Genomic DNA, 26,611 nt, shown 5'->3' with positions numbered 1-26,611 from the left:
CGGCGATAACTCACTAATTGCAGATGAAATTTTGCCCTCTATACAGTTGAATTTTGTCCTCGGATCCAATTCTTTGTCCAGTCCAGCAAACGTAGCATCTGTAAAAAGTATCTGTAAAACATAAGCACGGGGAAGAGGGGAAAGCATCAACCGCAGGCAGCCACCGCAAAACACGTTCGCTTTAAGCTTCTCTACTCGGCTTCTTTTCACTGTTAATCTCTCGAGGTTTCCTTTGGCTTTCGGCCAAACACTTCGCGAAAGAGTACCCCTAGCTGGAGCCCCCTCTCACACTGTAAAGCCAAAAAGAAGAAGCAGCAGCAGCAGCAGCAGCAGCAGCAGCATCTGTACACTGGTCTCGTTCCGGCCCTTCCTTAGCCCGCAAGTAGAGCACGCATTCCTTCCTTCGCCCTCGTCGACAAGCCACCATCGCCAAGCAACCTCGCTACATATTCTTTCGTCTACCGCATTGTTCTGGCTTACTCGATCGGTGACTCCATAGTTTATACACACGCACGCACAAATCAGATCAGAGCAGGTGCAGGGAAGTGTGACCAGATTACTACAGGTAGCTGGAGGCCGGTGGCGTGACGTGAGGAGGAGCTATGAACGGGAACATCGGTTCCACGACGGCGTCGCCTCACCCGAGCACGGACTGGGGCCCGATCATCGTCGCGGTGGTCCTCTTCGTGCTGCTGTCGCCGGGGCTGCTGTTCCAGCTGCCGGCGAGGACCAGGGTGGTGGAGCTCGGCAACATGGCCACCAGCGCCATCGCCATCCTCGTCCACGCCGTCATCTTCTTCTGCGTCCTCACCCTCGTCGTCGTCGCCATCGGAGTGCACGTATACGCTGCCTAGTTTCTTCTCCAGACAGAGATGGTTCTTTTTCTTGATTCGGCGCTGCCCTGCCCCTGACTTTCTTTGAGTCTTTGTCTGTTTGATTTGGTCGGCTCTGAACTGCAGAAACACTAGATGAGACAGTACGTATATATATACTAATTCTTGGATCAGGATTTGCTCACGTGTAATTAGTTATCCATACTCATTATTGATGAACATGAATTTGGGTTCTCCTTTGAGGCTTTAATTTGGGTTCTTCTAAACACAGTCCCAATCTAGCTCCGGTAGGGTTCGTGGGACGCCAGATCAAACATAACAAGGATCAGAGTGGTGTAAAATGGATTTGAATTGATTCTAGAAGAACTGATAACAACAACTGCCAATACATATTCTTAAAATCAGACACGCAGACCAGCAACCCAACGCATCACATTTCCCTGATTCCCTCTCGAAAGAAAAAAAAAATACTCCACAGCATGAGCCACTACTTCCTAAGAGTTTGACATGTTTAGTACAAGAATCCGGGTGTGATTCGATGGGAACAGAACAGAAACACTCGACTGTGCTATTCACCCACCAACGGTTGAATACTAGTGACCTGGAGATTTCGGGGGCATATGCTGTGAACTAGCTCCATCAGGTGTACTTTTAGCTGGTTGATTTATGTATCGACCTTACCTTTCCCTTAAATGTAATAAGTTTTGTTGAAACTTTTGAGACTTGATACACCTTTTTAATAAAACAAGCCATGTGCATCTATTGATGCAGAGGCTGGGGCTATGCTCCTTATCGAAAAAAAAGGTGTACTAATATACTAAGAGACACGTGAGCCATCCGATGATGCACAGAGTGTCCAGATTCATGCAGGTGGACTACATCTCAGTAGGTTCAAACATTTTGTTAAAACGTCCCCTTACGAAGGTCAGTCTTCCACACAAGGTGTCATTTCCTCGGAACCCTAGTAGTGATCGGCTGCCCTTTGTTCTCCATTTTCATCCACAAAAAAATTAATTTAGCCTGAAACTATTCATCTCAAGTTTAGCCCGAAACTGTTCATCTCTGGTCTAAAAAGAAGTCATCTTGTCTGCAACCGCGGCAGCCCATCAATAGAGATCCTTGTATCCACCTCCATTTCGTAAATCCAAATGATCTGGAAGGAGTCTCTTCGTCCAGTTTGAATTTTTCTAGTGTCCGTGTGTACAGATCAAACTGCAGTCTCTAGCTCCCTATTCTGTAGCTTTCCCCTTTTTGCAAATTACATTTTGATTTTTTCCGTACGTTAGATGGGCAAGGAGCCAGACATACAGGCATAAGCACAGTCAATCACAGTCTAATGAAAACTTTGGATTGCCAGGTCGCTGCAAGAATGCAAGTCCAGATGGGAGGGACATTTTTTGTTAAAATTTGCAGCTGCCAAAGGGGCTATGTGGTAAAGTTGCAAGCAAGTGAATGCCCAGCGACCTGCTTGAATCTGAAAGGTCTATTTCATATCCAATGGTACACATTGGCAGGGAGCTAGTTCACAGCATATGCTCCCGGAGATTTCAGAATAAAGTCTGAAAGCCCATTTGACCAACTAACATGGTCATAGATACGACTTGCTCCATGATACACTGAAGAATTACTATAGGGATGAGCTTCAGAATGATTAAAGAACAAAACAAAATTGTACCGAAAACGCTTCACAACCATTCAACAGTTCTGCTGGAAGATAATTAGCAAAAAAGAAAAGGAACCGGCTAAATCAGGTAACTGAAAGCACATTCTCATCGTCACCTCAAAACAGGTACCTAACATAAGTTATTTTCATCTCTAGAAAGTAGTAACTAGATAAAAAGTATCTGATACAGATGATAGTTCACCTCAAATTTATCCAGGGTTCATCACTACAGACAAGCAAAAGGAGATGCAAACTAGACCCCCTTGCTGGCATATTTGTCAGCCTCGTCATCCTTGAAAAGGTTGTCCATGAGGTCGTCATTCTTGGTGCTTTCCAAGTTGGCACCGGAAGTGCCACTGGAGAACTCATCACCTCCGGTGGAACCTGCCGGAGCAGCATAGTTTCCAGCTGGGTTTCCACTGAAGCCACTGTCACCACCAAAGTTGCTAGCGGCAAAGTTATCACCACCAGCAGGAGCAAAGTTGCTTGCAGAGAAGGTGTCATTTCCGCCAGATCCTCCAGGAGGGGCATAACTATTGCCGCCGCCACCAAAGTTACCACCTCTGTTACCACCATAACCACCGCCGCCACCACCATAACCGCCGCCACCACCCCCACCATAACCACCACCTCCATAGCCACCACCACCACCTCCAAAACCGCCATCACGGAAGCCGCTAGTCCTCTCGGTGGCAGGACTAACCCTTATGTTGCGTCCATGTAGATCCTGAGACAAGAAAAAAAAAGGATCATGGATAACACTAGATACAAAGCTTCAAAACGTATACGAAACACGCATCTTCTAGCAGATGGAAGCATGACAGAATTCACATAATTATTATAAGAATAATATCACCGTTCCCAACACTTGGATAACATGTATCCAACTTGAATTGGAATGCAGTGATTACTGATATACAGCCACATAGCTTATTCTGTGTTATTTAAGGCACAATCACGACCTTTAGTGCAATCAACACGAATCCGACCAACCATAAATCTAGAATATGCAGTTGCAAAGGCCATGTTTCGGACAACATTGTCTTGATGCAGAGAATTTGGGTAGGATATGGTTCTAAAAAATTATCCTAACCTAAAACTTCTTTCCCATACGTAGTAATTACATCAGTATCACAAAGGACGGAAACAAGAAAGCTGATAGAGTTCATCCTGATTATGAATTTACCTTTCCATCCAAGGCCATGATGGCAGACGAAGCATGCTCATCTGCTGCATAAGTTATAAAGCCAAAACCTCTAGACCTTCCAGTGTCACGGTCTATGATTATCTTAGCTGGAAAGAACAAGAGAAAAACCAAACACCATTACAAAAGCAGAAATTCAAGATGAGTGCAGAGAAAGAACAAGAACACCAGTACCATCAACAACTTCACCATAATGGGAAAAGGCATCTCTCAGAGTGCCTTCGTCGGTGCTATAGGAAAGCCCTACAACAATTATTGCGGCAATCAGATAACAGTACCGCAACAGAGGAGTTTTGAAAAGATAAACAAATGTATAAATTATAAGGGGGCTGAACCTCCAACAAAGAGCTTCGAGGATGACATGCATCTTATCGCCTGATAGAGAGCTGGGTTCGAGCCAGTGGCCTTCTTGAGCAGATTACCAAGCTTATTAGCCAATGCCATAGTTCGAATCTGCAATGTGACAAGATGTTGAAATAAATAACAGTTAAGAGAGCTGACTGGTCGATATAATCCCATCCTATGTTGGGGAACATGTAGACGTAGTACTTCGCAGCTAAGTTACACAGGATGGGTACAGGAACACGGAGATGCAGATGGCATTACCTAAAACACCAATTTGTGGATATGACTATATAGATTATATAACTGAGTAAAAACAAGTAACAATGTTTTAGAGGATGGGAAACATAATGTCAATAAATTTTCGTTGTTCCCCGTTGTTTAGCCGTTCATTTCTCAATTCCTTTCATTACATGCAGCACATAGCATCATCATCATATAGTTTAGATAACTAGAAACATATATAATATATGATTGAATAATAGTACACAACAACAAAGAAGTAGGCTGTTAGCCTGTTACTGAGCCAACCTACCCCAAGGCCCAAGCCCCAGACTGAGGCGACCTACTGCTGCTAACCCTTGTTGACGGTCCTCACAATGATCAGTGCAAGAAACCAAACGCTAACTAAAGCAGGGCAAGCGTGCACTAGGGCATGGAAAACCAAAAAAAAATGGATGAGATCGAGCCGGAGATGTCAGATCACCTGCTGCCAGCTGGAAACTGGAGGAGATTGCCGGCGTGGAGGAAGAAGGCCGCACGGCGTGGAGAGGTTCCCGGTGTCGGAGCGGGGCGGAGGAGGTCCTGGCGGCGGCGCGTGTAGGACCTGGCAGGTGCGTCGTCGAATCGTGGCAGGCAGTGGACTGAAGCCCTGATTATTTGCACTCCCCTAGGTTTTGTAGGTGCACAGTTGGGCTATAACTGGGCTTGCCGGTTGAAATAGACTGGGCCGTCTGAAAAAACGAATTAGACAGAAGCTGACCATTGTGAGCTCTGAATAAATGTCTCTATTAAGGTTGCTAATAAGATTCATGTAAAGGGAAAATAATCTCTTAGTTCTGAAGAGTTTAATAAGTATCGATTTTTCTTAAAGTGCCAAAAGAGGATCGTTCAGGATTGCATTGATATATGTGATACTACTATCGTTAGATTCTTTGTAAAAGTTAATATGTTTAATCAAAGGATTCAAGAAGAAATGGTGTTTGATTATCATTTACGGTGTTGCACAGGGAGAGGAAACATGGGATTTCCTGACATAATTGAGAGAATTGTCCAGGGACCAAACTTTACATCTACTTGCTGGAGATTTTAACCTGTTAAGATGTTCTGCAGATAAAAATAGAAAAATGTGAGACCTAGTAAATGGAATGATATTTTTAATTCCATTATGAGCTCAGAGAGTTGACTATGTCTGGTGGCCAATCTACATGGTCTAATAATCAATTAGTTCTCATTTCGGAAAGACTTTATAGGTTTTTAATTAATAAAGAATGTAAGAATTTGTTTCCTCCTACTACTGTTCATAAAGAATGTTTTTAATCATTGTCCCATTGTCCTGGTCTCCTGCACACGATAGAAGGGAGAGAAGAAATTCAGGGAATTCACATTCAAAAGGAGATGGTTTAAACATTATTCATTCATGATGAGGCTGTCGAAAATCTGGACACAACCTGACAGAGCTAAGGATTATCCGGAACTAGTTCAAATCAAATTGATATTCATTTTAAGTATGAGAAACATGTTGTTGATTTTACGCTAATTCACGGAGGACCTTGAAACCATGACAGTATGTTTTAGTCCAACATGTTGTGCCCCTTAGTTGTTCATCTTATATAGGTGCATTGACTTGTGTTTTTTTTATCTAATTGTTGTTTATTTCATATAATTAAGTTAAGGCTATCCCATGTAGCGTAAGGTGTGACTTCATGGAACATATATGCATAGAAACAGTAACCAACTGGAAATGTTTGAAGTCATCCTGCAGCAGGACTCACTGCCAGACCTTCATTGTTGAAGTCACCAATGAGACAAACCGAACATATTTCCACGGAACTCGTTGGAGACAGATCATAGAGTCCATGTCGCCACAGTTCAAGAAACTGATCCGGCGGGTCTTGAGACTGACGATGTCATTATGGGAGTCTCGCTGTCGACAGGAACGTCACTTCAATATTCCGCCTTTTAATGAGACACCAGTGTCAAATATAAGATTTGAACTCTGATGGGCTGGTGGTGTCACTGCCCTCCTAATCATCCAACTAAAAGTTGGTTATCATCTCATGCCGGTCTAATTTGTTGCTCCGGTGTCTTTATAAATGACGGGACATGCTTAAATAACACTGCATGTCAGAACATTCTTCGGAGGGAAGCCCAGGGGAGTGGTGAATGCCGCTATGGAAGCTTATAGGGTCGGAACTTCTTCTTCACTTGATGTCCCTCGTCTGGAAGGTGGTCAACACTTGCAATTCTGGTTGTGATGATGAAGTTTCTGATGATAACAGTTGATTACCTAGGAGGGAGAAAATCGTTATCTGTCTAATCCTATGGAAAATTGCGGTGGGAAATCCTGTGTGTTTTGGTCGTGTATTTATCACAGGATAACATATTGATGCCGAGTTATTCCATGCTTTCTTTTTTTGGATGGTTGGTACATGTATTGATCTTGTGTGATCCATGATGTAATACTTTGTAAGACTTAAACTCAAGAAAATAAGAAAATAAAGAACCGCATGCATCAATCAATGCAGCGGTTGAGGCGTTGTCTCCGTTTTGAAGAAAATTTTTTTGGCTTCCCCTTTAAACACTAGCAGTAGGAGGCGATTTTCTTTTCGCTTTATCTTTGCTCCATCTTGGTAATCCAAATAGGAAGAAGTAGACAGCAAGAACGACAGTGCAGTTTCTGAGAGGGAGCTATCAGATTTTACGGGAAACCCGTCGCGACTCGCTAGAGTAATCGGGAAAAGAAAAAAACTGGTGCCACTCGCGCCTTGAATGGAGGCATAGATAGGTTGAGAAGCACCTTTCAAACAAGGGCTGTGTCTCGGTGGAGCTGAAGCTTTCTTTTTCAGATCGATGACACGTGGAATGGAGAAAAATATCAGAGTCCCGCAACCGTATAATGTATTTCCCTAGACTTGAATTTCTATGACCTGGAATTTTCAAGGCAGTGTAGATCTGTCGACCTAATCAGTAACCACAGATGTGTCTTGTTCAAACACCACAGAGCATGTGCTTCATTCCTGGGAAAAAAAAAACTTTGCAGCTCAACGGTCGATGGAGGCGGCCGGACTCTCCGCTTCATGCCGTCCTGCGCGTCGGTGCACACGAATGACACGACAACTTATGCACTCGTATGAATCAATAGTTCCTCTAGTACAGTGCTACTGTACTGCTAGCACTAGGTAGGTTGGTTGATCATTGATCTTGGGCTCTCTATGATTTGTCCTCATGGAATTTCATGGACCATGCATTGCACCGCGCACGTCGAGATCTAGATTTTCAAGAGCAAGTAAAGTACAAATATAATAGTGGGCTTGTACTTTGTTTATGCATGTATCGTTTTTTACCTACGTGGAGGAGAGACATGAAAAACAAAGCGAAGGGAGTGGCCTCTGATGCAAGAATCTCACGTGCTTCTAGACACTTCTGTAAGAGTGTGAGGTGCGTCATGTACTCTCCCTCCTAAAATAGGTTGCTTATAATTTTTTGTCGAAGTTAAATTTTTTAAGTTTTAATAATATCAAACCTATTTATCTTGTTGAAGGTATCGTAGCCGCGAACCTCCCTTGCGCAGATGTTCCAAGGGAAACCTGATCAGACGATGGCAGAACTTGTGTCGCTCTCCCTCTTGAGGCATTTTTAGCAAGTGATGCCTGAAGGGGGCTGCTGGTGGAGCGACGTTTCATCTACTGTGTCGACGACGGGTCTCGGCGACGTGGTGCGGTGCGGGGAACCGGCGACATGGGTGTGACATGGTGGAATCGTGCGGGGCGGAGGCAATGTTGGTAGCAATGATGTCCAGCCGTGGATATCTGGCATAAAGATGGATTGATGGTTTGTCAGCGGCGCTGGCTTTGCATCGTTTGTATGAGGTGCACGTTTAGAGTATGTTGGACATGATGTATGCTTCAGTCTCTTCATAGGATGATTTGGTGATGCCTCGGTACCTAGCTGGTGCAACGTTGTTTGTGCTTTTAGGGCACAAGTCCCCGATGGCATGTTTATAGGTGTTGCATGATGTCTTTAGGTATTTTGACATATGTTCTCGTCAGACCCTTGTGAAAATAAAATTTAAATAATGGTTGTATGCATCTTGTCGATGCAGAAACCGGGGGGCTCAACCTTTTTTTTGAAAAACAAAATCAAACCTATATTACGGGAACCATGATAAAGTAAATTTTCATGATATCTAGATCTCTTATCAAGCAAAACCCCACTAGAGGGTCATTTAAGTTGTCTATCTCAATATGCAAGCTATCCACATCATCCATTTTATTGGCCATCCAATTGTCCATGTCACCCCCCACTAACATTCATTAATACTCTACATGCAAGCCACATCATCTATTTTTAAGTCATCCAATTATCCACATCATCAACTTTTAGCCGCCAACTACATAACCATTTCAAGTCAGTTTTTTTAAAGTTAGCCTCTTACTATTTACGCCAATTGAATCATGCATGTCCCTACAAATAACATCCTATTCCAATCAACGTATATCCTTTTGTTTTTTTTTTATAAAATAGAGTTATCGGAGAAATTTCTGCCGCAACGCGCGAGGTATCCTTCTAGTATACTTAGATGTTGCAAGGATTAATATATTTATCTTTATACGTGGTCAAACTCCATAAAGTTTAGCTTTGACCAAAAAATATATACAACATATGTTAGAAAGAAGAGTATCAATAAAATGCTACTCCCTCCATTTTAAATTAATTGAATCAGCTTTATATCCAGCGTATACAAAGCTGAGTTAATTAATTTGAAATATGGAGGGGCCATAGATAAGATGAGTGTCGGCTTGCTTGCTTCCGGGAGTTGTGTGTACTGTAGCAACGATGGGACCACGTGGTACCGTGGCAAGCTCGTTTAAGTAAGATCCCACTCATCTGTCGCATTCGCTAGCTTCAGTAGAGTAACTCACAGATGGGGATGTTTTTGACACTTTCGCACGAGTCCGTTCCGATCCGGTTTGATGTGTCATGTTACGTCGGCAGTCAACTCGACTCTTGGCGCAACGACGCATGCCGACTCTATTGAACCTCACGTTGATTCGTTCGTTGGTAACGATACTACCGGAAGAAATGGTTGTAGACTAGTAGTAGCACACGAAACATGAGAGTCGGAGGGCACGAAGTCACGAACTGGCACGGTGATCTATGATGTACTATCATACACCAACTAATCAGTATCCAAGAAAAGTCAAGCTTGCTAGCACATACTCCTCCTACATAGAACAGAGCTTGCAATGTGCCAAGTTGCGAATACTCCTAGCATGTCATAGTCCTTTCCCCTGGGTGCCTCGTCCTTAATCAATCTGCTCCCTCATGGCGAGCTCCAAGAGCGGCCTATCGCCGGCGGTTATCTTCCTCCTCGGGGCCGCCTCGGCCACCGTGTTGCTCGTCTTCTTCTTCACCGCCACCGCAGGTCCCGCGTGGCCCACGACGGACATCAGTGCCAGTAGGAGGCAGCCCGTGGCTGGCTCAGTTTCTGCACGGGCGGCGAAGGTGACAGCAGTATCAGAGCAGCATAGCGGAGCAAGATCACGAGCTCGAAATGCGTCTCCTACCAATGCGGTACGATTAATCTGTTCTTCCTCCTTTGCTAGCTTAGATTGTTGCCTCCCCTCTGCTTCAACGGTTTCAAGAACACCTTCTTCTGGGCTCTGGCATGCAGACGGACGATGACGCGTTCGCGCGGATGCTGCGGCGTGCGGCGATGGAGGACGGGACGGTGATCATGACGTCGGTGAACGAGGCGTGGGCGGCGCCGGGGTCGCTGCTGGACTCGTTCCTGGAGAGCTTCCGCGTGGGGCTCAACATCTCGCACTTCGTCAAACACATCGTGGTGGTAGCCATGGACGAGGGCGCGCACCGCCGCTGCCGCTCCCTGCACCCGCACTGCCACCTCCTCCTCCCGGACGTGGACGGCCTCGACCTCTCCGGTGCCAAGAGCTACATGACCAAAGACTACCTCGACCTCGTCTGGAGCAAGCTCCGGCTCCAGCACCGCGTCCTCCTCCTCGGCTACAACCTCCTCTTCACGGCACGTCGCCATTGTTTTTTCTTCATTTCCTTTCGGGGAATGCGCGTTTTCTGATCGGTTTCCGTAAAGAAACATTTGAATGTGTATCTCACGATCGAGGCGTTGACGTACAGGACGTGGATGTGGCGTGGTTCCGGGACCCGAGGGTGCACATCACGGCGGCGGCGGACATCACGACGTCGAGCGACTTCTACTTCGGCGACCCGGACTCCCTGGGCAACTACCCAAACACGGGCTTCATCTACTTCAAGGCCGCGGCGAGGAACGCGCGCGCCATGGCCTACTGGCACGCGGCGAGGGCACGGTTCCCCAAGGAGCACGACCAGTTCGTCTTCAACGAAATCAAGCACGAGCTCGCCGCGCCGCCGATCGGCGTCAAGATCAGGTTCGTCGACAGCGCCGACGTGAGCGGGTTCTGCCAGCTGGGGCGCGACCTGAACCGGATCGCCACCGTGCACATGACCTGCTGCATCGGGCTGGAGAACAAGCTGCACGACCTCAAGCGCATCGTGGAAGACTGGAAGCATTACGTGTCGCGCCCGGTGTGGGAGCGGCAGGCCGGGAGGATCGGGTGGAGGTTCGATGGGGGGAAGTGCATACATTGATTAATTGATAGTATAGTAATACGATCGATCACAGATTCGAAACGTGGTTCTTTGTCTGGGAATTGAGAGCGATGGCATGGAAGCTTCGCCCCGGCATGCCGTTCCGTTTCGTCATGAAGACTGTTCATATTTCAGAAATTACGATGCATGATATAATATACTCCATTGGATTTTATGATGTTCAGTTGTAATTTGTTGCTAGCTATGTCCAGGTTTCTTCTTAGTCGGAGGTAGAATTTGGTAAGAGAGAATTTGCTCACGGAATCCTTGCCATGTCCAATCTTCACTCTCCCATTTTCAGGTCCATTTTCCTAGTAGATTTTTTATGGAGTAAAGTCTGTAAAAAACATGAAATTCTGGATGATGTCGGAATCAAACCCCAAACTATCCATAAAAAAAATTCATGTGTGATGCTCTGAAATCGCTAACATGGCAATGCTCAACGTTGGGTTATTGGCTTGCTGGTTAAGATGTGTCCGCCTAGGCTGGGTCGTGGTTATAACCATTATTGTCCTCGTTCGCTCGTGCAAATCAGATAGGAGGGACCACAATTAGGTGTTCATCAATATGGATCGAGGTAGGAGAAAGGAGATTGACATGTCTTTCTATTACTTTGTGATTGCACCAATAAGTGTTGAATGTCCACGCTTACACTGTTACGCATCTAGAAAAAGATGCAACACATTAATATCTCAATCAAGCCAAGTAAATCGAATGGTGTTAAATTTGGTACCGGTGAAATGGAAATTTGATAAATCATTGGATGAAAAATGGGAATGCGACATTTTGTTTTCATGGCATATCCATATCGAATCTGGTATCAAGTAAATGAAAAACGGCTCATTTCCCCCTTCCCTCTCTCTCTCCTCTCTTATCCAGTTGAGAGTCTCCCACCTTCCCCCGGCTCCTCTCTCTCCCCTCTCCGGCGGCTTGGCCGGCCGGAGTAGGCAGGAGAGAGGAGGCCGGCCTGTATATAGTAATGGTCATACCTGGCCATGGGCAGCCCGGTCCGGTCGGCCCGAAATTCTCGGGCCAAGCCCGACCCGACCATGTCTCTGGGCCGGGCCCGGGACTGATTTTGTGGCCCGGTGCTTGGGCCGGGCCGGGCCTGGGCCGTAGTTTTACGCGTTTTACTGAAGCGGCCCAGCCCGAGGCCCGACGGGCTTTCTCCTCCATGGGCCGGGCTTGGGCCAATTTTCGGCCGGACAGTCGGGCCGGGCCGGGCCTAGGTCGGGATTTTTTGCATCGGGCTTTGGTCGGCTCGGCCCGAGGCCCGGCCCGGCCCGAGAAATGCACAGCTATAGTAGCATTAGGGTTTCTAGTTGTAGGGTTTGGGCTTCGTCAAGTCTGGCGAGATGCCGGTGGAGGCTTGTCGGTCATGGCGCGCGGGCGGTGCATGGCGGCAGGAGGAGAAGCTGTTCCTGCTTGTGGAGCTTCAGAGGATGGAGCAGGCGAGCAGGGGAGCAGATCTTCCCTCCACAAGAGTATAAAGCCCAGGTTTGTGCCAAGCTCGAGATCTGTCTGCCTGTATCCCCCCCTTCTCTGGCCGGCCACAGTGGCGAGGGGAAAAGGGGTGTTGATGCAGATCCAGATGCTCAAGCTTGGTGGCAAGGGGGAGTTACGATGCTTCGTCGGCGGAAGCTTCCAAGCGACGGCGAGAGATGCGCCGCCGCTATCTTTGGCCAAGGGGGCCGCTCCGCGCCTCTGGAGTTCCGGCTCACAGGTTTCTTCTACCTCCTAATACGGAGGATCTTGGACTTCAGCGCGGCACATCAACGCCGGCTCCAGATCAAGTGGTTTCGTCCCCGATCTGGATCAGGTGGCCGCTGCCTCGAGGTCAACCGTGGCGTCGGTGGAGGAGGACCGGATCGCGTTTCTTTCTACTCTTCGAGGCCCTCTTAGCAAAAAACAAGGACTATGTTGTAATTTCAGTTCTTTTTTCTGTTCCTTGATGTAATTTCATCCCACCGCTATAAATGAAGCTTCTAGGGCCTTTTGGCTCTACCCCTGTTAAAAAAAAATCTGGTATCAAAGCTCTCGTCGACTCAAAGTCTAGGCGGATTGTATCGTAAATTGAATTTATGGTTTGAGAACTAAAACACTTTTTCATGTTTTGTTTTTGGGAAAAACTTGATGACATCATCTTTTCTGTTTAATGTGACATGCAACTGAAATAGCCATGATTCAGTGCGTTGTAAGTAACATAAAATGGTCACGTTCCATTGTTTGCATGGTTTTACATTTTTTTTAAAGATTCTTTAGGGAATTTGAGGTAGCCAGAAATTCTAACATATGGTCTGCAAAGACAGTGAATGGACCTATTGTGAATTGGTGGTTTGATGTATCGGCTTATAGGTCCACATGCACCTATTATGTTAAATGAATTTTAAATTATTTTCAGAATGTCCAAAAATTTCAAAACAAAATTCTAGGTGTACATCTGGACATTTTATATGTTAGCACACGAAAATTTTGTGGGGAAATGAATTTTTTTCAAAAAATATCTCGTGAAAATCAAAATCTCCTTTTTTACACCAGCCACATAATGTTTTTATTCCGCGGCACTTCGGGTGAGAACATAAATATCTAGACATACACCCATTTTTTAGAGAGTCTTTAGGTATTTTGGAATATGTTTTTTGCGCAGCGGGTGCATCTATACGACTATACCTACCGGCCACAACATTTTCTTTAGAACATATACTTACCGGCCACAGTGAACACCCGGTTCATTTTCCTTGTGCCGGAGACGGAAATCCTATTTTCCGTTAACGCAGTGAGAAGGCACAAACCAGAAGAAAGCCAAACCCCGCTGCTCTCCCCTGGAGTCTCCGGTCAGTCTAGCCGAGCGTCGAGTCCAAGAACCAAAGCAGCAACGGGGAGATCGCCGAGATTCCTCAGATGAGCACGCGGCGTCCAGCCGCCGCCTCCAGGAACCGCGGAGACCCGTCCTCATCTGGCCCTAATCCGGACGCGCGCCGGGTCGCCGCCGCCGCAGCAGCAGCGCGGCGCAGTGGCCGTGGCGACCATGGCCCCCTGCGCGTCATGGCCGTGAGTGCCCGAACCCTCCTTCTCCTAGGAATTGCTTCCGTTTCCCTCCTGTCCGTAGCCTTCGTGGCGTACAACGGCGGGTGGTGGCAGGCGGAATCGGAGTCGGAGGGCTCCGCGGCGCTGCGCAGGATGGCGCGCTCCGTCACGCCGCTCGACGCGCCCCGGATGATGGATCTGCCTCAGGTGAGGACCGTTACCCCGTGGCGTTATTTCCGTTGACCCCTTCCTTGTCTTGCTACATTAGAACGTCTCAATTGGTCAGGCAGGTGTTATTTTGTACTAAGTTGTTATTCATGCTTTGCTACACCAGTGCATAGTGGACATTAGGAAAATAAGAGAAGGACACCACTGTAATATGTTTGAGCAGCAGGGTGGATATAGCTGTTTAAGATGAGCCGGGGTAAAACATTTGGTTACATTAGTGCGACGAACTAAGAATTCAAACCGTGTATGCTTTGTTAGAGCTCCAGCGAAGTAATTATTAAGCGCGCTAGTAAATTCTCCCGTTGATTTGCTAAATTTGTTTAACTCGTTAAGAGGCGGGATGTGGAGTACAGTGTCTGGGCGAGATAATGGCACTCTACTTTTTGAGGCGGGTGTTTGATTTACTCTGTTCTGGATTATTGTTATGCGATGTAAGGCTCCCATTTGTTGCATAGTCTGATGTTTAATATTGATTGGTTGCAGTTCCAAGGTGATCACAAGGAAAGCCTGTATTGGGGTACTTACAGGCCAAATGTATACCTTGGAGTTCGTGCTAGGTGCTTCACTTTGGTGATCTATTCTTCTTGCCCTTTATGACATGCTAATTGAAATGATTCCGTTCTCTTAGTCATCCAGGACAGGCTACAATTATCTATGATAATTCTCTGTGAACTTACTTTTCTGACGAACATTAGGCACAAAAATGTGTTTTGTTCTGTTCTCATTAGATTAGTACACATGTATAGTGCGGTGTACTATTTCTGCTGCTGGTGCAGCATGCTGTTTTTTACTAGTTGGAAATAGTATTTGTATGTGATGACGACTTTGTACTGCCAAGCCTGTGAAAAAATCATGCTAATGCAATTTATATTACAGAACTCCGCTGTCTATAATTGCTGGGTTGATGTGGGTTGGTGTGAAAAATGGACAATATTTTCTTCGTCACGTTTGCCAAGATTCTGATGAGCTTAGCAAATATGGCTGGGAAGATCATAATGGTAGGGATTATGGACGTCAAGAGTTGACTGATCATGGCCTACAGCTGACGACTAGTTTTCTAAAAGACAAAGGAGAGGGTAGTGGCTATGGTGGAGACTGGGCAGTTCGATTGGATGCTAAGAACGAGGGGTAAGTCTACATTCATTAATTGCAAACAGAAAGAAAACTTACGGTTTGAGAAGTGATCTGTACAATCTAGTGTTAAGCATGAGGTGGAAATAATGGTACTCCCTTCGTCCCAAAATATAAGGCGCCCTTAAATTTCGCTGGTTAACAACTTACAATTTTGACTATGATTTGTACTTATATTATATTGACAAAATTTGTATAAATATATATGAAATGTAAGAGATTTGCAAGACGAGTACAACGATACCATTTATACATTCAGAAACCATATAATTTGGTACAACCGCCATTCGGAAATAAGTGACTCCACTTTATCTAGATACGGATGTATCTGCACACTCAAATGTGTCTGGATACATCCGTATCTAGACAAAGCTGAGTCACTTATTTCCGAATGGAGGGAGTATATTTTAGTGGTCAAAGTTGTCACCATAGACCGTGCGAAGGAAAGAGGGACTATAATTTACTGGAGTTAACCTTTTCATTGCCAAATCCAACATGAGCAAGCTATCATTTGTTTATTGCTTCCTACCTGAACATCATCTAAGAAACCAAAGGAAATTCACCCTCCAGTTACAATTAATTTAGGTCAAGTTCAAGTGAAGCCCAAGAAAGCACCACACATTTGTTCTTCTATATTGCCGACGAAGAAGGAAAGTCGATCACTATGGGCTCAAACGAACCTGCTTCAAGTGGTCCTGTTCTTTTGGCGTCTGGGTCGCATGAAGATATTGGTGACTGGGAACTCCACTTGAGATCTGAGGTATACATATCAATTTCTAGGTTTATCACCTTGTACTTGTAATTTCAGTTTACTTTGTATTACCTGGTAATGCCATATGATTGATATTTATGTTTATAAAAATCTGTTTTCTCACAGGACAATTTGGAGATTCACAGAGCTGGATTCCAGTCGATTAATATGCATAATCTAAGTGATCTAGTTCAACACGCCGTTGCAACTAATGTACCATCTAAACTCCTCTTCAGTTACCTAATTATTGGAAAAACAAGTTCTCGAATGTTGTGTATCATTTTTTGTTATGAAGTTGTGCTTGCAATGCATTTAGCTGCTTTCTTTGGATCTTTTAGGCAATGCAAACTGGGAACCTTAACCTGCCAGACTTGACTGAAGACTCTTCAAATATAATGATCTATCAGGTACTTCAGAGGTGAAAAACAATATCCCATCAATATACAATGGTACACCCTATGTATCTACCAACTGTCAAACTTTGAATTAGTCACCAATTCACCATACACCGGTTGTTTAATTAGTATTTTCTTTTCGCTTTGTTATTTACATTTTCCATGTGTTTTTGCAGGTTTCCATAAAACTTCCTGCCAAAATAGACATAGTGTTCCTGTCAGGGGCTAGCTCAAAACGTCCAATGATTGCCGAACGTGTTAATAGGCTAACAGGTGATTTTTCTGCATAGTGCATACTCTGTAGAGATATGATCTAATTATTATGGGATTCACCGTCCATCATCAATGCATGCACTAAACATTTGAAAGAAGAGACATGAGCTCCTGACTTCACTTCTTTTTCTTCTTTGCATTAAATATCAGATCCATTTACCTGCATCTTTGCCTTCTGTTGAATCTGAACTTTAGGAATTTTGGATGCACAGTATATTCATTTTTTTTGTTAATTGTTACACCAGTAATGATATCAGATTTTCAGGTCCCATGCTGAGCACTTGCCTTGAGTCGAAGCGGAAGGATTTTGAAGAGAGATACGATCAAATTTTCAATGTCAATAAGAAGGTAATGACGTGCAGCTCATTAGATGAGCTTTGTGATTTCCATAATCTTTTTCTTAGCACTGGCAGTGTCTAGAGTTGTTATCCTCTCATTGTATTAATCTCTATGTAATCCATGCCTCCTAGGAGGATTGCAACAAACTCTATCTATTCAATGAAATGAAACGCAAAGGTCCTTCACATTTTCTCGAAAAGAAAAAAAAGAGTTATTCTCTCATTGTATTAGTGTTTCCTACTGACAATCCATTTACTTTCACTAATCAAGTCTGGTATTTTCTTTCATGGGTGTACTTGATAGGGTGGTTCATTTGCTAGTGTTTGTGTGTTTGACAGTTGCAGGAAAAATGCAAATTGATTTCTTGCCAGGGACATAAATAGTGTACTAGGCAATAGATATATCTTGACCAAAAGAATGTCATGGATCTATGTTGATGTTATTGTTGCTCTGTTGCAGATCGTTTCCAAAGAACTATCTGTTGGTAGAGTTGCCTTATCAAGTCTTCTTGGTGGTATTGGCTACTTCTACGGGCAGTCAAAAATTGCACTCCCCAAAACTTTTTCAGTAAGTTTGAGATTCACCTCATAATCTTATTTCTTTACTTTTCCTCATAGGTGTTGGCCACATGCTCTACTGATACTGCTACTCCCGGGTAGTTCTTCTTATTAGAACTGTGTGAGTCTATTTCTGTTAGTAGGCCGGATGGAAATTCTAGGTTATTGCATATCACCAAAAAGTATAATGTTTGAAGCATTTCCATTGCAGCAAAAAAATGGGGATAAATATATTCCATATTGGCCTGCTGCGTTATATACAGCTGTGCCAAGTCGCTCATTCTTCCCTAGGGGATTCCTGTGGGACGAGGGCTTCCATCAGTTAGTCATTTGGTAAGAATTTGATCAATCTTATAATGTTTGATGCATCATGTGTGCTACCATGTCATTATCTGGAGAATTTTGCATTCATGCTGGTATTGTTGCTTTGTGTTTATTGTTTAACATCCATCGGTTTACAGGCGTTGGGATGCTCATATATCCATGGATATAATTGGTCATTGGTTAGATCTAATTAATGCAGATGGATGGATTCCTCGAGAGCAAATTTTGGGAGCTGAAGCTTTAAGGTTAGTGTCCAGTAATAACAATGAACTATGCTCATAGCTAACGATTTCTCAATTCCTTAGATCATCTAGTCTTGGCTTCATGCAGCAAAGTTCCCGAGGAATTTGTTCTGCAGTACCCTTCCAATGGAAATCCTCCGACCTTATTTCTTGCGCTACGTGGTAGGACATCGGTCCCTCCCTTGCTCTTTTTTTTTATGATGTCTCGTTCTCATCAGTTTGCTTCACTGAGATGTCTAAATTCTTTCCTGGATTTGCTGTTTAGTTTTGCAATTTGCACATATTCCATATTGCATGCTTCAAAATGACAAATATATAATCAGGCACACACAAAATTTTCCATGTTTTCCCCTCTTCCCTTTTTATTATGACAACGGGCAAGGAACCTTTTAGGATTCATTAAAGAATGAGATGCCCAGATTTATGCCCTCCTCCCAGGACTTGAACCTAGGCAGGTTTGGAGATTAAACAACTTCCCTACCATAATTGTCACTGGCTTGTTCCCTTATCCCTCCTATTTTAGGTATCCATGGCATAGAAAATAACACTCACGCAAGAGAAAACATGGCAGATTTTTTTTTATAAAAAATTGTGGTGCTAGTTGTTTCGGTGCATGTGTATAAAATTATGTGCTAAGAGAATTATTCGCAGTGGCCAAGCATCAAAATTTTGTTAATGTCTGGATCTGGCCAATCAACAAAAGTGATAATTGCTTTCAATCCCGTGAGTTTAATCATGTTTTTTAATTTCTCATCTCAGACTTGGCAAGTGGCATACATGCACACCAGTTTTCAGGTGAGGAAGCTGAAAAGATATCCACTTTCCTTGAAAGGGCTTATGTACGGCTGAATTCTTGGTTTCAGTGGTTCAACAGTACACAATCAGGTGAGCATTGCTGTTCCAGTTTTTTTATATCCCATATTTATTTACTCTGCTTTTTGTTCTGACAATCATGGGGACAGTGGTCAGAATGCATCACCATGCTGAACTTGCAAGCTGTTGAATGTAGTAAGCAACTCAGCATAATTCTCAGAAAGTAACCAAAGCTAGGCAAGGGCAAACAGCTAATCCAGCTGATAAGACCACCTCTTCTGTCGATCTTCTAGATCAGAAGTCAACCAACCCTACATATACATTTCCACTATCTGTGAATTGCCCATTATTTTCTACTTGTCCACATTGCCTTCCTTTGGCTTATTTATCATTGAAATTTTTTTACCTGAAAATTTGTTTCTAGGGAAATATGAAGGGACTTTTTTTTGGCATGGAAGAGACAATATGGCAACAAGGGAGTTAAACCCGAAGGTTTGGGAACAATTCTTAGTTGCTTTCTACCACTATCAAGTTAATTGATTTGAAAGACAAATTCACAAGTTTCAGTTGTTGAGAATGGTGTTTCTTCCCTTGCCTTCTCTACATTATTGAAGCAGCATGATCACGCTTAATGTTGCTGACTTCTGTACAGACTTTGACATCTGGGTTAGATGACTATCCTCGTGCATCTCACCCTAATGACGAGGAACGGCATGTTGACCTTCGGTCTTGGATGCTTCTAGCTTCAAACTGTATGCGCTCAATTGCCGAGTTCCTTAAAATGGACACCTCTCTTGAGAAGGTATAATGAATAGACCATGAGTTTTGGCTTTGTCCCAACCATTCTCTGAGTGGCTCTTCCTGAAAAATCTTTTATTGAACTTCTACAGGATTACTATAATATGTCAAATCAACTTTCAGATTTTGGGACACTTAACAAGGTATTGCTCTGAAAATTCTGACAATTTCTTCTCTTTTGTGGATGCCATCTTTGTTTTCTAGATCAATCATCATTGAAATAAAACAATTGCTGCATTACATTTTGGATATGAATAAATGCATTTGCAATGCTAATAATTATGAATATAATACACTTTTCGTATACAACCATTTTAACTAGACAGAAACTGTGCAGCCAGTGGTAGTTAACGCCATCAAGAAATTGGGTGAGTTTTTTTTTTTTTTTGGTTTTACGTCCCGCCTAAATTTGAGTGTTCCCATAAGCAAATTTTTTGGGAGTAGTTTTGGAGCAACATGCTGATCCTTCTGTTTTCTGCAGAGTATTTCAATATTATGATTTCCATATGCCAGTAGGAGACCGAAAATATTGCACAAATGTTTCAAATTCATGATTTATCATGTACTTTTTAATTCAAAAAGCTGCAAACTACCACATGATTTTTATCAACTGGTACTTGAGTTTATGTATGTCACAAACGTTTTCAAGAGATTGCTAGAGTTCCATTTGCATTTCATAATTGTTTGTTGCATTCATTGTCTAAAGTGTTCTCATTTTTAACAGATGCACTTGGATAACAAAACTGGTGCCTATTTTGATTATGGTAACCATACAGAAAAGGTTGGTGTTTACGTCTAAAAATTTTCATTACAAGACATGATTATTGATTTTGATTTTGAGATCATGTTGAAGGTTCGATTGAGATGGCATGAATTGAAAGACAAGGATGGCATGAGACGGGAACTTTTGAGAGAGACATTACAACCCCCTCAGCTGCAATTAGTACCCCATGTTGGTTATGTCAGTCTTTTCCCATTCATGATGGGAGCCATTCCACCTGTAAGCTCGTAACTTCCATCTGCTTGTTTCTCACTTTTACTCGTATTTTACTCAGTGGTACTGATGCTCATATAAACTACTCAAGTGATGAGCACCATTTAACTCTGCGCAGGAATCATGGGTTCTTGAGAAGCAGCTGGACCTTATATCTGATAGGTCTATCTTATGGACGGATTATGGCCTCCGGTCACTTTCTAGAACAAGGTATATCTAAAGGTCACTATTTATTTCTCTTTGTGAAGGAATAACAACTCAATTGTTGTATTATGAAATTTCAAATTTGATTTAATTAGCACTTTGGAACTTACATCTATGTGAAAAAGCCTATCTGGATTCTGAGTAATATGTTGCGGATCCTTGGTCCAGTTCAATGTACATGAAACGTAACACGGAGCATGATGCCCCGTATTGGAGAGGTGCCATTTGGATAAACATGAACTACATGATTCTTTCAGCACTACATCACTACTCACACGGTAAAATCTTCATCTGGATGCTGTGAAACGAGCAATGCTCTGCCTTTCGTAAACTTCACCGTACATAGAGTGATCTAACATCGTGCTGTACTGCAGAGGACGGTCCCTACATGGGCAGGGCAGGGGAGCTATATGATGAGCTAAGATCAAACCTTATCCGGTACACCCGTCATCCTCGCATGCTGAATGGAATTACCTGAAGTGTACCCTCTCTAATCGATTGCTGGTGTTGCTTGTCTGCCCGCATTTTGCAGGAACATCGTGCGGAACTACCAAGAAACAGGTTTCTTCTGGGAAAACTACGACCAGACAAACAAAGGCAAGGGAAAGGGCGCGAGATCGTTTACCGGGTGGACTTCACTTGTTGTCCTGATCATGTCGGAGTCCTACCCAACGTTGCATAGGTAGACCGTAGACAGATGGGGTATATCCAAGCAGGCCACATAGAAGGTGGCAGTCCCAGTTCGGGTGGAATTTGCCGTCCATTGCTCAGCCTTTTTTTTTTTTTTTGAAAAGGAGTTGTATATTACTTAATCAGGTAAACTTTTCTTACAATCTTGCACAACCAGCTCAGACATACAAGTCGGGACCTGATCGAGCATAACAGCACCACACAATTCACTACGCCCCAATTGAGCAAGATTATGGGCAACCTCCCATTAACCTTCGTATTGACGTGCACTATTTTTATAGTTCTATCTTCAGGCTTCAGAGCATGGAATTCCTTTGCTATTAAGCTAACCGGTGATCTATCCTCGGAGGCTGGGTCAAAAATCTTCAGCAACGAGCTGCAATCAGTTTCAAACAACAGATTTCCATGGGTTAGATCAATGGCCAGTTTTAGTCCTTCAAGACATGCGATGGCTTCAGCCATTTCTGCAGACTGACAGCGGTTAACAGCGCCCCAAGCAGAGTAGACAACTGACCCATCATCCATTCTTGCAATAGCACCCCAGGATCCATTTTTGGTATCTTTCAGGAAGGATGCATCAACATGTTGACCAAAAATGTTGGGAAGAGCTTGGCTTTTTACAGCTAGCCCCAGCATTCAGAATATATGCATTCTTGACGTCACTGCCAACATTTTATCTCCGATAGTTCCTTGAGTAGCTACCTTTTTCTGGGCATGGTAGTGCCCTCGAGAAGTGTAAGCATCACCGGATACTGTTCATACGGAGTACTTGTGATTTATCAAGGAGGAATAACCAAGCCAACACACCATATGCGCTGAGCCTCCCAGTAGCAGTTGCCCCGTACGCAAAGCATCATCTCATCTGTGATAAAATGTTTACCAAGCAAAGGCATCATCTGCCATTCTGCCCTGCCCTGCCCAGTACGCAAAGAATGGTACACATAATACAGGTGTGCGCCTTTTCGGCATCGTGATTTTGAAGTTGTCGCTTTGAACTTTGAAGTCTCGTTCTACCAAGACAGTAAACACCCAAAACGTGCAGCTTAGCTCTTCATGGGAGAGGCCACAGTCCGGTCAGTAGGGAATGTACTGCACGGTTTCGTCGGATCGCTTTCTGATTTGAGGGTGTAGTGGTGTACCTGAGTGGTAGCAGTCCACTATGTATCACAAGACGTTATCGTGCTTGTCGATGTTAACAGTGTAGTTCTATTGTTCAAAAAAAAAAAAAAAAAAACAAAAAAAAACAGTGTAGTTCTAGTGTCCACCCAGGTTGCAAATAGTTACTCACTCTCATCCATAATACTGTGGTTTTTGCTTAAATTTAAACAAAACTGGCGACACTTATTATGGATTAGAGGGAGTATGTTTTGCACGCTGAAATTTATACGAATTAATTTAACAACTCTAAACATTTTTTGAGGCACAATTCTGAACTTGAAAATTGTGATATCAGCTTAGAAAGATGTTTTCCGCAATCATCATCAATCTTATTTGAGGGTTAATCATCATCAATCAAAGTCCGACAAAAAAAGAGGGTCCAATTTCAGTCTTTTTTTGTGTCCAATAAAAGATGGAAATGTCCAATTTCGGTCTTGAGAAACAAAGAAAACTGTTTTTTTTTAAGCACAAAGAAAACTGTTGGGAGTTGCGACCACATCCCCCGCTACAAGGCCCCGACGCGGCAGGCTACCGACTGGCGACAGAACTGGGGGAGGGGAAGCCCCGTGCTGCCCCAAATCCATCCCGCGACGCCGGCCATGGCCATGGCCGCGCCGAGCATCCGCACGGTGGCCTCCGTCTTCGGCCTGCTGCTCCTCGTCTTCGCGCTCTCCTCCACCGTCATCTACCTCGTCTCCTCGGCCCCCGCCGCCGCCCCCAGCAGCATCCTCCTCAACCTCCGCCCCTTCGCCGCCAGGTGCCCGCCCGCCCCGCCGCTCCGCGTCTTCATGTACGACCTCCCCGCGCGCTTCCACGTCGCCATGATGTCCACCAATTCCGCGGCGCCGGCGCCCTCCAACGGGTCCGGCGCCGCGTTCCCCGCGTGGCCGCCGTCCGCGGGCGGGATCAGGCGCCAGCACAGCGTCGAGTACTGGATGATGGCGTCGCTGCAGCTGCAGGGCGGCGGAGGAGGCGCGAGGGAGGCCGTCCGGGTGCGGGATCCGGACGCGGCCGACGCCTTCTTCGTGCCCTTCTTCTCCTCGCTCAGCTTCAACGTCCACGGCCGCAACATGACCGATCCGGACACCGAGGACGACCGCCGACTCCAGGTGCCCGCTCCCTCCATATCCTGTTGCTCCTGCTGAAAATCCTGTCCGTCCTGTGGCCTAGAATTGACTTGCGCAGCTCAGATTGCGACGGCTCTGCGCGGAATTATGCTCCGTGTTGCGGAGAATCGTTTTGGTACGACGATCCACTGTGGCAGTAAGCAGCCAAAATCGCCAACCAGTCAAAACAACACCTCTACAAAACACAGTAAAGTGGTAAAACATAACCAAATATCTGTGATACACTCAACACTATATCCTCGGGGTTTGAACATTGCTCTCATGTAGTTGGTGCTACATCACTGTCAGCCGCGCACCATTTAGCAGCTGTGGTCTCCCCAAATTATGTTGGACCAGACAGACCTCTGCCTCCTACGCACGGTAATGGAATGTGCCTTTTTTCTAACAAGATAATGTTTGGGAAATACTAACTACTATATAATTTGTGAGATGTTAATGTTGTGTTCATACGGTTTGAACTGCGATGATAAATTCCCTATTTGATATGGTGCGTGATGCTCCCTATAGTCCCTACAGTGAAGGCTCATCGGTATTACTTCTTGTGGTAGTATAGCCAGAAGTTGAAATTTGATGCAGATAATGTTTGTGCAGCATTCATCACTGCGGCCTCATAGTTGGCAATCATGCGAGGTTGGTATTCTAAGAGTTTATTAGGAAAATAAGACAGTGACTAAGTTTTCCTTCATCATAGTTGGCAATCATGCGAGGCTGGATTCACATGTTTCCGTTCCGTGCTCAATATTTCTTAAGAACAGTGCGTCACATGCTATTAAGGTTCCTTCAGGCATCCGTAATAATGAAACTAATCTTGAAGCAAAGAATATTCCATTGCTTGCAACTCACTTGATTGTTATTCTGTCATGTCAATATATAAAGTTTTCTTAGCCACAAGAAATTACTTTTCCCTAACTGCACAACATCTGATGTGTATTGGTAAATACCTTTGCATTCAGTAAGGCTTGCGTGAGAATGAAATCACACAAATACTTGCTTCCCTGTAAAAGTGTAATTTGTCCTAGTTCTGTGTAATCCTAAGAAGATATTTCATTGATTAATCATTAAATAAAACTGCATTCAACATTTTTCTATCTTGTTCTTGCAGGTGGAACTTATGGACATTCTGTGGAAGTCTAAATACTGGCAACGATCTGCAGGACGTGACCATGTGATTCCAATGCACCACCCAAATGCTTTTAGATTTCTGAGAGATATGGTGAATGCATCCGTTCTTATAGTTTCAGACTTTGGGAGATATACAAAGGAATTGGCTTCCTTGAAGAAAGATGTTGTAGCACCGTATGTGCATGTTGTAGATTCCCTCCTTAACGATGACCCATCTGATCCATTTGAGTCTCGCCCTACACTGCTTTTCTTTCGGGGACGCACAGTCAGGAAAGATGTATGTCATCAATTTCGGATATCACCCATCCTGATTTCATCATTCAGTACAGCATTTATGGTAGTTGAGTTTATTTCCAGAGTATGGCATCTTAGGTTTTCTTTTTCAGGAAGGCAAAATCCGCAAAAAACTCGCTAAGATATTGAAAGACAAAGACGGTGTGCGCTTTGAGGATAGTCTTGCCACGGGCGATGGCATTAAAACAGTAAGCATCTCTGTCATTCTGATCCTTCTTTATTTGGTGACATAGAATTATATGTACTTGCCCTCACCTTACTAGTGCCTTAACTCTATAGTGGCTTTTGTTTATGGTTTCAGTATGTTAGCATGAGTTTCTTTTCTGTTGAGGCTTCATTATATCAGTACTGATATTTTGGAGGTTGTTTACTCCTACAGTCTACAGAAGGTATGCGGTCATCAAAGTTTTGTCTCCATCCCGCCGGGGATACTCCTTCCTCATGCCGCTTGTTTGATGCCATTGTCAGTCACTGTGTTCCTGTGATCATCAGCAGCCGAATTGAGCTGCCTTTTGAGGATGAGATTGATTACAGTGAGTTCTCACTTTTCTTCTCAGTTGAGGAAGCTCTAAGACCCGATTACTTGCTCAACCAGCTCAGGCAGATGCCTAAAGAGAAGTGGGTTGAGATGTGGTCAAAACTAAAAAATGTCTCTAGTCACTATGAGTTCCAGTATCCTCCCAGGAAGGGTGATGCTGTGAACATGATATGGCGGCAGGTGAAGCACAAAATCCCTGCAGTTAATCTGGCGATTCACAGGAATAGGAGATTGAAAATTCCAGACTGGTGGTGAGGACTGGTTAATCGTGTACATATTATCACATCAATGACTATATTGGCATCATTTGGTTCACGGCAAAGCCATGCTGGTCATTCCTTGTGCGCCAGGAGTTCAGCTTAGCACCATGAGGTGGAATTACGGTTTACTGACAGGCACCATTTTTGCCCCTTTTTTGTTGATCCTCTAGCACCAGAACCATTCCCCCTGAGGTTATGATATAGTGAGTAGTAATGTTATAGAGCAGACTTGCTTGACAAAAGCATGTGTATTATCCTTAAAACACACACTGACACGCATACAAACATGTGTACCAATAGATACAATTTCTCTCACTGCTTGCTACTTGTCGAGTCCTTTATAACTGTCTGGAGGTCTTTATTTTAGACGAAACCATGAATTCCATAACTGCTTGGAGGTCTTGATGTGTTCAGCATGTGTTTCACGCGTGTTC

General features: G+C 44.1%; 5 protein-coding genes across 7 annotated transcripts; 4 read left to right on the top strand and 1 right to left on the bottom strand.

Annotated features, from left to right (window-relative positions):
* Nucleotides 1–409: 409 nt before the first annotated feature.
* Nucleotides 410–1,083, top strand: LOC127338828 (uncharacterized). Its single transcript, XM_051364796.2, has one exon. The coding sequence runs from the start codon at nucleotides 603–605 to the stop codon at nucleotides 852–854; it is 252 nt and encodes an 83-aa protein (XP_051220756.1). The 5' UTR covers nucleotides 410–602; the 3' UTR covers nucleotides 855–1,083.
* A 1,468-nt stretch (nucleotides 1,084–2,551) lies between these two features.
* LOC127345415 (uncharacterized) lies at nucleotides 2,552–4,923 on the bottom strand. Its single transcript, XM_051371892.2, has 5 exons — nucleotides 4,749–4,923; nucleotides 4,036–4,153; nucleotides 3,875–3,943; nucleotides 3,683–3,789; nucleotides 2,552–3,223 (listed from the first exon to the last, which is right to left on the bottom strand). The coding sequence occupies exons 2-5, from the start codon at nucleotides 4,142–4,144 to the stop codon at nucleotides 2,750–2,752; spliced, it is 759 nt and encodes a 252-aa protein (XP_051227852.1). The 5' UTR covers nucleotides 4,145–4,153; nucleotides 4,749–4,923; the 3' UTR covers nucleotides 2,552–2,749.
* Nucleotides 4,924–9,363: 4,440 nt separating this feature from the next.
* Nucleotides 9,364–11,176, top strand: LOC127345414 (uncharacterized protein At4g15970). The gene is made up of 3 exons (XM_051371891.2): nucleotides 9,364–9,838; nucleotides 9,939–10,307; nucleotides 10,421–11,176. Exons 1-3 carry the CDS (start codon nucleotides 9,590–9,592, stop codon nucleotides 10,910–10,912), a joined length of 1,110 nt encoding a protein of 369 aa, XP_051227851.1. The 5' UTR covers nucleotides 9,364–9,589; the 3' UTR covers nucleotides 10,913–11,176.
* Nucleotides 11,177–13,734: 2,558 nt separating this feature from the next.
* Nucleotides 13,735–21,933, top strand: LOC127345410 (mannosyl-oligosaccharide glucosidase GCS1). 2 transcript variants are annotated; one of them, XM_051371885.2, is made up of 22 exons: nucleotides 13,735–14,146; nucleotides 14,651–14,724; nucleotides 15,044–15,295; nucleotides 15,884–16,058; nucleotides 16,176–16,262; nucleotides 16,388–16,456; nucleotides 16,621–16,717; nucleotides 16,983–17,065; nucleotides 17,516–17,623; nucleotides 17,825–17,946; nucleotides 18,075–18,182; nucleotides 18,268–18,341; nucleotides 18,939–19,064; nucleotides 19,417–19,484; nucleotides 19,645–19,794; nucleotides 19,883–19,933; nucleotides 20,515–20,571; nucleotides 20,644–20,790; nucleotides 20,903–20,994; nucleotides 21,157–21,266; nucleotides 21,363–21,426; nucleotides 21,521–21,933. In XM_051371885.2, exons 1-22 carry the CDS (start codon nucleotides 13,814–13,816, stop codon nucleotides 21,672–21,674), a joined length of 2,601 nt encoding a protein of 866 aa, XP_051227845.1. In that variant the 5' UTR covers nucleotides 13,735–13,813; the 3' UTR covers nucleotides 21,675–21,933. The 2 variants fall into 2 exon arrangements, with proteins under 2 accessions (XP_051227845.1, XP_051227846.1); XM_051371886.1 differs by lacking the exon at nucleotides 13,735–14,146 and having other exon boundaries at nucleotides 14,651–14,737.
* Nucleotides 21,934–23,321: 1,388 nt separating this feature from the next.
* Nucleotides 23,322–26,492, top strand: LOC127345413 (probable arabinosyltransferase ARAD1). 2 transcript variants are annotated; one of them, XM_051371888.2, is made up of 5 exons: nucleotides 23,322–23,945; nucleotides 24,555–24,593; nucleotides 25,066–25,362; nucleotides 25,472–25,567; nucleotides 25,759–26,492. In XM_051371888.2, exons 1-5 carry the CDS (start codon nucleotides 23,436–23,438, stop codon nucleotides 26,170–26,172), a joined length of 1,356 nt encoding a protein of 451 aa, XP_051227848.1. In that variant the 5' UTR covers nucleotides 23,322–23,435; the 3' UTR covers nucleotides 26,173–26,492. The 2 variants fall into 2 exon arrangements, with proteins under 2 accessions (XP_051227848.1, XP_051227849.1); XM_051371889.2 differs by lacking the exon at nucleotides 24,555–24,593 and having other exon boundaries at nucleotides 23,323–23,945.
* The last annotated feature ends 119 nt before the right edge of the window (nucleotides 26,493–26,611 follow it).

The sequence above is a fragment of the Lolium perenne genome, chromosome 3 (assembly GCF_019359855.2).
Source record: "Lolium perenne isolate Kyuss_39 chromosome 3, Kyuss_2.0, whole genome shotgun sequence".
NCBI classification, from domain to species: domain Eukaryota; kingdom Viridiplantae; phylum Streptophyta; class Magnoliopsida; order Poales; family Poaceae; genus Lolium; species Lolium perenne.
The sequence above is the reverse complement of the archived record's forward strand: the minus strand, read 5'-3'. Positions and strand labels throughout refer to the sequence as shown.